Source organism: Lactuca virosa, chromosome 4 (assembly GCF_052849685.1).
Source record: "Lactuca virosa cultivar CGN04683 chromosome 4, Lactuca_virosa_CGN04683_v6, whole genome shotgun sequence".
Lineage (NCBI taxonomy): Eukaryota > Viridiplantae > Streptophyta > Magnoliopsida > Asterales > Asteraceae > Lactuca > Lactuca virosa.
In genome coordinates, this window is record NC_136429.1 from 417,573,126 (window position 1) to 417,585,110 (window position 11,985).

An 11,985-nucleotide genomic window follows, 5' to 3' on the forward strand; every position below is an offset into this window, starting at 1 on the left:
GGCAGCTAAGAACGTAGAGACCCAGATAAGAGAAAAGGGTCTAGAAAAAGATAAGGCATGAGAGAAGCGGAAGTTTGAAGGATCTTCAAGGTCCAACAAGGAGAGAAAATTCTCAAAGCTTGGAGGAGGAGAAGGAGGTGAAGCGAGATGGTGTGATAAATGCAAGAAGAAGCATTGTGGGAAGTGCAACGAAGAAGTGACTTGTTACAAGTGTGGAAGGACTGGTCACTATTCCAAGGATTGTACACATAATGATAAGGTATGCTACGGATGTGGAGGCAAGGGGCACCTGTCTAGAAATTGCCCAAAGAAAAACGAAGCAGCAAGGCCAAACACACCACCAAGGCCAAGGGCATTCCACATGATCCTCGACGAAGCGGAAAACAACGCGAGTAACCAAGGATGAGGAATCCATACCCGAAGATCGAGTTATGAGGTAGCCAAAGAGAAAGAATCATATGATGTAGCCTATTAGAGGCATAGTCTAGGGTGAACTTGAACACCTATGTAATAGTTTCAAGAAATAATAAAGCCTTCGTTTTGTTATCTGATGTGTTAAACTGTTATGTGATTTTCTTGCATGATGACTTGGAAAACTGCGAGACAATACTTGGGACGAGTATGAGTAGGTGTGAAAGGTAGTAGATGCATATACTACCGGAAGCACAGGACTCACGCTTGGATCAGGGAAAGTCACAAGGTTACCAAGAAGCCAATAATTGATTCTGTTTTATTCAAATATGTCATTACCATCGTTTCGGTAATGCCTCAGAAGATGATTGTTATTCCGACCCGAGTGGTCATATCGAATTGAGTCCGACTACGATGAGTATGTTACGTGGTTCAGAGAACCAAGTTCGATGTAGCACCGACTTAAGCCGGAAGAATTAATCAAAGCGATCAGTAGAAGTATCGTGACGGTTGCTAGAAATGCTACCTTTTAAGATGTGATTAGAACATGAAGGAAGGTATAGTCTGTTCTGGAATTTGACTCTAAAAGACCCGAGTCCAAGCAATGCATCATACGATGAGAGGTCATTAGAACATGACCCATCGGTATATTATGATAACCCAAGGAAGAAACTTATCTCAAGTTTGTTAAAGAAGGAGTCTCCAATAAAGATCGAGATCGTGACTTGAAGATCATGACTGAAAGTCTAACATGAGATAGAGAGCGGGTCCAAGATCGGGCACCGCCTGCAGTCAGGAAGTGTTAGAGTTAGATACTCGTTCGAAGAAACATCAAAGTTACGGTTATTACTTAGGATGAAGAGATAACGTATGGAGTCATCATGTGAGCCCTGTTTCGTTGATGATTCTGGGACGTAATCATCCTAAGGGGGAGATAATTGTAACGCCCGTAGATCCGGGCTAGTCAATTTAGAGGCAATAAGTGTCGAAAATGACTTTTCAGCAAAATATTATTTAGAATAAATAATCTTAACCAAGTTGTAGTATATGTTACAAGGTTTCCGTACATATAAAGAACGCCGAAATCCGAGTTATAACGAAGAAGTTATGACCCGTCGAAGTTTCGCGACGGAACCGACACGATACCGGGAAACGTAAATAGTGAATTTACGATAGAGCGTTATTCAGCCTTAGCGTTCTAAACAAAAGTCGTAGAATTCGTTAAACCGAGAGCGTCCATAAAAAGAACGCCCAAATCTGACTTCGTATGAGGAAGTTATGATTTTTCGAAGTTTCGGCTTAGCTATGTACATCCCGAAATTCGAATATTAGATCAAGGGATTTAGTGCCAGTCCTATAACCCTGGAAGCAAGGGACCTCGGAATAAACGAATGCATGATAGATGACTCTTAGGATAGATCCTTAAGAGTAAAGAAGATAATGGGGATGGGTAATTGGGTTGATTGCTTGATTGTTTAAACATAATAATTATATTATTGTGGGTTGAAAACCCTATGTACTCACCAGGCTTCCCAACCTGACCCACTCAGTTTATTTATGTCACATGTGCTGTTATGATGTCACATTACACTGAGAGATTAAGGAGATGTAAATCAATAGTGATAATGAATGTAATTTCTGTTTATGCTTATGTTTCTGTATTGACGATGACATCCCAAATTTTTTAAAATGAATAAAAATACATTTCTTCAGAAATGTTTTGATAACGTATTTATCATGTTTTACCGGGAACAAATTCCGCAACATTTTTATTAAAAGAGGTACTCTGATTTTTATAAAGCATAAACAAAATCGGTCTTTTCTGGCCGTGAAAATGGGGATGTCACAAAATTAGAAACAACTGATAAATTTACTACAATGTACCCTTGTATGATTTGTAATATTTGCTATTCTTTCTATCAGATTGATTCCCACTTAAGTTCTTTAGGGTTACTTGTAATGAATGCATATCCGACCCCGCAACGCAGGAATACTTCACTAGTTATATATTCATATGGTAAAGTAATGTCCATATTACTAATAATCAATAAAAATTAATATAAATAATAAAATTGTAAAAAGTATTTATAAATTTCTAAAAACTTTTTTATACACGACATTAAATGTTTTATTTGTTAGTCTATCATCATTATCCAAAATCAACAATTTAATTCATAATTTATAGACAAACGAATATTAAAATACTGATTTATTATATTTTATTTTTTTATTATAATTTTAAAAAAAAAAATCCTTAACTACACATTTACCATCAAACCCACCCCCATTTGCTGAAAATATATTCTCAACTCTAATTATTAAGGCAAAATAGATTACAACATCACATACTTTTCTCCCCCGTCTCCATTTCTCAATCATTGAGGGAAGAAAACAATATACATTAACAAAGGAAGTCTGTATCGAAGAAATTTTACATGATTAGAAGCTGATGTCAATCAATGCTTGTGAAAACCGACTGAATAAAACACATTTCTGGGTACCACCACAACAAGACTTAAGGTAAAATATCATCATATCTTTGTTAATCTAAGGTTTTTTAAGAGTAGATAAATTATAGATAAAGAAATTTAATTGATGATTATTTTGCAAGAGACTCAATTGTTCCAAGCTCATAGCAAAATCAGAAGATTTTCAAAAGAATACGTACAAATTTTGTAACACTAGAAGAAAATCAGGTAAATTTGATTTTTTTTTGTGAGCATATATTTAAAATTTTGAAATTTGAAGATGCTAAATATTCGGCTTAATTTTTTGCACAATATATCACTGATTAATTTGAGTAAATCAGAAATTTAATTTATTTGATATACCTTACAAGTTGTATCACGGTTTATGTATTTGCATATGCTTTGTAATTTATGTATTAAGTGTGTGTGTGTTTGTGTTCCTATTTTACCATGTGTGGTGTTATGGTGAATTCCAGTATGTTGAAATCCCCTTCCATTAATCACTATTTGTTACAAATATACAAAAACCAAGATTTTAAAATTGATTACATGCTTATTTTATAGCATCGTACTTCCTGTTACAGGAATATGTTGTTAAATAATTTATAGAATAGTCCATGTGCTAATAAAATTTAGTGAAATTTGGTTCCTAAGTTAATATATTAACAAAATGTTCCATGTGTTACTAAATTTACAACATAGTTTTAGTAACTTTTAACCATTCTGAACTAAAAATCCGAAAGATGATTTTTGGGCCAAAAATGTCAAAAATCCGAAAATAGGATCGAAATTGCGAGGATACTTGAACTAAACCGGGCAAATGTTAAACATGTGGCATACTAGACCGATTGGTAAGACTGTGGGTTGTGTGTGTGAGAGACGCGAGCTCGATCCTTGTTCCACCCAGATTTTTGGATACTCGCTGCTGACCGAGAACTAGACCACAAGCGAGGACCGCAAATGAGGATGGCTGACCGAACACGTGCGAGACCGAAATTAGATTACGACCGAGAATGAGTTTTCGCCCAATAGGCTCCACCACAAACGCTGCTTGCGGCCGTAAACTCGCTTTGGACCGCAAACCTCGCTTTCGGCCGTGAACTCTTCGAAAACCCTAGTTACTGACCGAAAACCGCCGCCTCGCCCTCGCTAGTTACGACCAAAAAACACGATTTTTCAACTTTTTGATGCAAAACTCGATCAAAAACTCAATTTTATGAAGAACACGAAGAACAAACACCCAATATTTTGTCCAAAACTAATCAAAAACGCAAAAATCTTCAAGAAAAAAAAATCCAAAAACGTTCAAAATCTTGCCAATTTAATTGATATGATCCAAGCTCTGATACCAACTGTAAGTCCCTAAATTCGGTTGATGTATCAATCCGATCCACTTGATGGTGCGGAATCCCAATCAGGTGGATGATGCAAGATAGAATGGAGAAGAAGAAGAAGAAGAAGAAGAAGAAGAAGAAGAAGAAGAAGAAGAAGAAGAACCTGATGAATCTTCAATGTATTCAATGATTTGATTGAAACTCCATACACATAAGATTCACACACACACACATACACACACACTTCTTGTCTCTAGTTTCTCTCTCTAGAACATCATATGAAACGAATGAATGAACGCTCCTTTAGAACACCCCTCCCCTATAGACACCCACTAAAAACTCCCCTAATTACTAATTATACATATGGACTGAAAACCTAAGCCCACAACTCAAAGACTAGACCGAAAACACATGAGTTTTCGGTCCAAGCTACAATTAAACCCAATATGGTTTTCGGTCCTAGACCGAAAACTACAAATGCTTAGAAAAACAAAGTATAAACCAATTTTAGACCCAACACATTTATTTATTTATTTATTTTTGGGAGTTAATGAGTGACTCGGCGAGTTGTGTGTTCGACTCGCCGAGTAGAGTTGGATTTGAGCACGCGGGTTTAATAACCGACTCGACGAGTCAGAGAGCCGACTCGCCGAGTTGGCGTTGTGAGATGGAACCCTAAATCCCCGGGTTTGTTACCTATTTAAGAGAACTTATGTCCACATTTCTGCCTCACCAGCTACCCAACTCCCCTGTGTGAAACCCTAATCGTTTATAGTGAGCTAAGAGAGATATAGAGCTGATCCTTGAGTATTTTAGTGCATCATTTGAGGAGAAGAGAAGTTTATCAAGCAAGGAGCAAGAAGGGACTGTTGGATCTAGTGCTATATCGTCCAGAGCTTTTGTGGAAGGTAAAAAGCCTACACCTTTCACATTATGTTGGTTGGATCTCATGCTTATGGAGTTTAGGGCTTTTTCCACCTTTTATTGGGACCTTGAGTGCATTGAGCTTACCAGGAGGTCTAGACTTGAGATATGGACCTTGTGAGGTCCCTAAAGTCCAAAGGTCTCAGCTTTATCCAACCATAAAAGAGCTTTTGTGATTTACACCCTTGTTAGAGCTTGTAATGGCATTATGGAGCAAATATGCCATGCATGAATGTAAAGATAGAAGCTTTACGTGACATTCGAACCTTGGGAGGCTAGATCTAGAGTTTGGAGTGGTTGATCTGCCTTAAAATGTCTGAATGAGAATTCTGACTGAAGGGACTCGCCGAGTCAATGAGCTGACTCGACGAGTCAGCTAGGGTTTTCCCCGATGAGTCTGGACATGGATAACTCGACGAGTTGACGGGACAACTCGACGAGTTAAGTTGAGTTTTCACGATGATCTGAAGGATCAAGATGGACTGGACGAGTCACATAGATGCACTCGGCGAGTCGGGTCAACATGGACAGTTGACCTGAGTGGTTATTTCTATTGACTTTAGGGTTTGGTCAAGGTAGGGAGTATGGGGACCATGGAGGGGTAAAATGGTCTTTTACCCATTCCATGAGTTTGAGAGAGAGAATAACCTACTTTATTTCGAGTCGTGATTTAAGTGTTAATTAGAGATTATTATCTTATATGTTAGGCGGAGGCTAGTTTGAGATTCGTGCACGAGATTATTACTTCCTTGTTACGAGGTGAGTCTTCTCACTATACTTTACCTAGAGTGGTAATATTTGTGTGACCGGTGGGTCTTATGTGTTATATTGAGTATTGTGATATCCTGCATTATGTCTTTGTGATTTGTGTTGTGTATTATTCTGAGCTGACCGAGTTAGGACCGGAGGATCCATCCGAGTTGTGGGACTGGAGGGTCCCTCTGAGACACATTGACCGGAGGGTCTTATTAGAGTATAGCCATGAGAGGCTAATGAGATATTTGTGGTATTTTAGGGAACTCACTAAGCTTCGTGCTTTACGTGTTATGTGTTATGTGTTTCAGGTACCTCTCAGGATCACGGGAAGGCACCGACTTGATTGTACACACCGATGCGAGATTATGTGGATGATTCTGGGATAGTGACATTTTTATGTGAATTGTGTTGACACTTGAGACAGTTATGTTTTTGAGATATATTATGAGTTTTTGTGTGTTTTAAAAAAAATGAAAATTTTGGTTTGAAAATTTACGTCGTTACATAAACAATCTTGAATCCTTGCTTGAAAGACCTTTGGTAGCAAGCGCCACAAGTGTCGCGCCTCTAATGGCTCACAAACAAACTCAAGCAACCAAGGAACACTATAGAGAGAGAGAGAAGGGAAGAAGAATTCCGGCTCTAAGCCTTTTGGAGGAGTGAATCAATGAAATCTAACCCTAAGGAGGGTTTATATAGGTGTTAGGAAGGTATTGGATAAGGCAGGTGTATCCAAGATAACCCTAATCCCTTAACTTCCTCCCTAAGGCATCCAAGGCACCCTTAGAGCCCAAGGAAACCCTAGGAGCATTTAGAATTCGTCCCCCTACTATAGGGAGGTTCTAGAATTGCCTAATGCTAAAATATTAAACATATTCACCTTTAGTCCCTGCAGTTTCAATTAATTCCTTTAGTCCCAAAATTAATTCCAAATTAATTTCGGATTAAATATTAATTAAACAATATGATTTATAATTAATATACTATTATCATAATACTTTAATAAATCATATATTTTGATTTCTAATTAATTTATTAACCAAGTAATAAATTAATAAATCATTCTTCTCTCTCTAAAAGTTATCTTATTCATTTGCCAGGTTTGAAGGCAACCTAAAAGGACTGTGCTACTATCAATTCATGTTTATACCAATTATAGTTATGGGCTTAGACACCTAATCCGACATCAACTTGGGCAACTAACAACACTTGTTAATGAGAGGATACCATCAAAGAATCTAGATCAAAGGTCGCAACCTCCTGTAATGGCGATCTACACAGCAGAAGAGGTTCATTCTAAGCCATTTATGAACCATGAAATAGCTACCAACAAGCCCGATTCGTGTTTGGAAGAAGAGAAGCATGTAGCTAAAAAAGCAAAACGTGGATCAGTTCTGATGATTCACCACGTCGTGGTGCTTCTGCCACATCGTGATCACGAGAGGAACACAAATTTTCACCTCTTAATTCATATCAACCTCCTTTTCCATTCCTATCTCCAGTCATCAAGCATTATTTGGATCCGGAATAGAAGAAGTTTATGGAACAAGTGCTCTCACTCTCGATAAACGCCCCATTCCTCAAATCTATGGATAAGCTTTCAAAGTTTGCAAAAGAATTGATGACTAATAGGAAGGAGTTGGAAAAATCATCAACCATAGTACTTAATGAGTTATGTTCAGCTGCAATAATAATTAGGTTGCCAATCAATATGGGAGATCCGGGCAAATTAACTTTGCCTTGTGAATTTGACAAATCCACTTCTATAAATGCTTTAGCTGATTCGGGGGAAAGCATCAATCTTATGACATATTCTTTCTACAAGAAGCTCGATCTACCAAGGCTCCAAGATACGAGGATGACAATTCGAATGGCAGATCACTTGCTGAAATACCCACGAGGAATCATTGAAGATTTGTTGGTGAAGGTGGGAAAGTTTGTTTTTCTGGTTGAATTTGTGGTTCTCAAAATGAAAGAAGATGAAGACCTTCCCATCATTTTGGAAATACAATTTTTTAGTACTACAAGAGCAGCTTTTGACATCCAAGTCTAAAAGCTCATACTTCTTGTAGAAGATGAAGAAATTAATTTTGAAATGAGTCCAAAAGTGAGTCATGAAATACCAAGAGATGAAGTGTCAAAGATGGATGATATAGAAAAAGAAGATCTTAGTGAGCTACATGAAATTGAAAAGATGATGGAAAATGGGTTGAAGGTTTGGGAGAAGCCTCATGTTGCAAATGTCAAATGTTCTAAACCAAGAGCTTCAATTCCTATGACATTTGAGGTGATCGCATTTACTAGACCCAAGGTTCAAGTGGAAGAGGAAATTGATGAAGAAAAATATGACTCATATGAAAAAGTTAAGATAATTAATGAAGATATGGGTGGAGAATTAGAGGAGCCTCCAATGGTCAAGATATATGAGAAGAAGAACACGAAAGTGAAAGGAAAGAACAAAGGAGTGAACCGCAAACATGAAGAAAGTGCCAATCAAAAGAAAAAGGAGAATTCAAAGAAGGAATACATTCGAAGGTTCAAGCATAAAATCATAAATGGAAAGAGCAAAAGTGTTGGATTAGGTGTCTAAGTTCATAACTATTTCTTGAATGTACTTGACCCGGTTGGCATGGTTCATTTGGGTTGCATGGCATTGCAATACTTGGATAGACTAAATGAGAGAAAGGACACTTATGGTTTATTAATATATTATAAGTTCTAATATAATAATAATATTATTTAATTGGTAGTGATCAAAGAATTAATTTGGAATTAATTAAGTGATCAAAAGGAGACCAATTAAATATATGGGGTTGATTGTGTAAATCATCTATTCTTGTATAGTGGGCTAATGATCCATGGTTTGTATGAATTGGGCTAAAACCCATAAGGTGCTCCATGGAAAGTCCATGGAGGTTACAAACCCATGGATCATGGAATATGAAAAGCCATCCACATTAGGGTTTACATGGAGTAACCCTACTTGTGGCACACTATATAAGAAGCTCCAAGGCAAGAAAAATCAGCTACTAAGAAGAGAACAAGAGGGCTAGCCGATTTGATTGATAAGTAAACTTCTCTCAAGGTTATTCCAAGTGTTGTGGTGTTGTGTGAGACATTTGAGGCATCACACTTGAGGTGCTAGGCTCACAAGGTTCTCAATGAATCCAAGCAACAAGAAAGGTATGTTTTCTTACTAGCTTTTATGATTCAAGTTCCCATGCCATGCTAGATAGGTTAAGAACCTTGGAAATCAAATTTGCATGTACCTTAGTAAAACATAGGTCCAAGGTTTCTAGGGTTGCATGTACACTTTAGGACTGTTAGAATGCTCAAAACCCTTCAGTGGTATCAGAGCCTAGGCTTGTTTACTTGATACTTGATGCAAACTTGTTTTTCAAAACCAAAAAATGCCCAGACTAGAAAACTCGACGAGTTCTGGCCAAAAACTCACCGAGTTCATGAGTTAATACATGAACTCGACGAGTTCCTTAGAGAACTCGACGAGTTTGTCTTCCAGATTGCAGTTTTTCGATTTTTGCTGCTGGAAATGGACTAGAAACATTACCCTAAACTGTTTTGGTCTTATAAAACTTGTTTTAGATGGTGTAATGGTTATGCTAATCCATTTTCAATGGCTATTATCAAAATTTCAAGTTTTGTATTGTTTATTTATGATTCTTGAAATTGTTGATATGAATGTTCATGAACTTATGAGTTTAGAAGATCATAGGAATTATTTTCAACTTGCTTGGTAGTTTAATTCTTGATCTTGATGTGTTTTAATGGAATCCATAATTTGTCCTCAAGTTATGGATTACCAAAAGTCACTCTTTTAAAGTCCATTAAAGAAACACATAGGTTACATAAAATGAAAAGTCTCTCATTTTAATAAACCATTAACTCATAAGTTATGAAAGATGAAAAGTTTTGAAAGTTACAAAACTTGCCCTCAAGTTTTGGAACATGTAAAGTCACTTTAAAGAAACTTTAGTTCCAACCCCTAGAATTCTAAAAGTTAAAATTCAACCCTTATACTTTATAATATTATAAGTTAATAATATATATATATATATATATATATATATATATATATATATATATATAAGAACAAGTCGTTGTACCGTTAGTAGGCCTCATTCACGAAGCCGGTCTATAAGGGGGGTATAAGGTTGTTGCCTATAAAATGGCAGCTTAATGGGTGTCCACTCTCACCCACCGCTTCCTTGACTGGTGGAGGGTCGTTAGCCGAACGGGTAGGACAATGACTTTAATTCTCATTAAAAGTATGATGGTTATAAAGTAACTAAATGTTTTTATCAATTTCCAATCTTAGTTACTTTAGAAAAATGTGAATAAGGTGCTAACCCATGAAATTACACTTTGCACTTTGATTATGTCGTTAGTGGAGCGTGTGTGGTTAACCGGCACACTAACCTGGACTTAACAAGGTAGGCAAAGGGTGGCTTAAGGTTTATCATAGATCGGTGGAGCGCGTGTGGTTAACCGGCACATCGGTTGAGTGATAAACATTAAGAGTACCAAGTAATTTGCATGGTTACTTCACACCTTGTTTTGTGATCATCGGCATCTCAGACACAAAACTTGAAGGGCACACTCGAGATTGAAACATGCCATTGAAAAGTTCAATGAATCTCAAAGAATCTAGGAGTTTCAAAACCAATTAAAACCTAATAATTTATTTCGTTTTTCATGGTGGAAATTGGTGAATCGTCATTCATCTACCTTCAAATATTTTATAGCTTGGATTACGGCATCCCTCTTCTAAGTTATATTGTGTTGGGTCCTAGCCTTAATATTACATTTGGGTGTCTTATTAAGGACTATCTTTATATCTAATCTAAACTTGTCTTTCTTCTTTTTCAGATGTCTTCCAACAATATTGCTTCTGGCTCAAACCCTACCGACTACTTCTCTCTCATGAACCTTTATGGGAGAGTCATCTTTGATGGTTCCAACTTTATGGATTGGATCTGGAACATCAGGATGGTCACTCGGTATGAGGACAAGGAATATGTCCTCGATAAGGAGCTTAAGGAACTTGATGAGTCGTCTGCTACTCCTGAGGAGATCGCTGAATACCAGGCATATGAGAGAGATGCCACTAAAGTGGCATGTATCATGTTGGCCACAATGACAACCGAGCTCCAAAAGTCATATGAGGACTATCACCCTTTTGAGATGCACCAGGACTTGATGGACCGCTACCATTAGAGTGCTCGTCAAGAGCGGTATGAAATCATCTCCTCCATGATAACAACCCGGATGAAGGATTGTGAACCCATCACGGGCCACATGCAGAAAATGCAAAGGTATGTGGACCGTTTGTAGAAACTGAATGTGAACTTCCCCGAGGAGTTGGCAATTGACATCATTTTGCACTCCTTACCTTCATGTTATGATCAATTCCGAATGACATACCACATGAACAAGTAGGAAGTTACACTCAGTAAACATCAAGGACTTTTGAAGACCGCCGAAAGTGGTCTTAAGAGTAAATCGGTTGTTACCACTCCTGCTCCTACCGCGGCCCCTGCCTTGGCAATCGGGCAAGGTAAAGGAAAGAAGAGGAAGATCCCTTCGAAGGGTACCAAGGGAAAGTCCCTTGATGGCTATAATTGGTAAGACTTGACCCGACCCGGCATGGTCCATTTGGGTTGCATGGCATCATGCATTTGGATAGACTATAATGAGAGAAATAACACTTAAGGTTTGTTAATATATTATAAGTTCTAATATATTAATAAGATTATTTAATTAGTATTGATCAAGAATTAATCTAGGATTAATTAAGTGATCAAGAGAAGACTAATTAAATATATGGGTTGATTGTGTAAATCATCCATACTTGTATAGTGGGCTAATGCTTCATGGATTGTCAAGTTGGGCTAAAACCCATAAGATGCTCCATGGATGCTCCATGGTATATTTGAACCCATGGATCCAAGGAAATGGAAATTCATGACAATTAGGGTTCACCCTAATTGTCACTAACTATATAAGCATCTTATTGTTGACAAAATCGGCACTAGAGTATGTGTGAAAGGGCTAGCCGATTTACATGAAGTGTG

The 11,985-nt window shown here is 37.4% G+C and overlaps 1 protein-coding gene across 1 annotated transcript; it reads left to right on the plus strand.

The window, feature by feature from the left end:
• Nucleotides 1-7,481: 7,481 nt before the first annotated feature.
• LOC145106552 (uncharacterized) lies at nt 7,482-7,946 on the plus strand. The gene has a single exon (XM_079043507.1). The coding sequence runs from the start codon at nt 7,482-7,484 to the stop codon at nt 7,944-7,946; it is 465 nt and encodes a 154-aa protein (XP_078899633.1).
• The last annotated feature ends 4,039 nt before the right edge of the window (nt 7,947-11,985 follow it).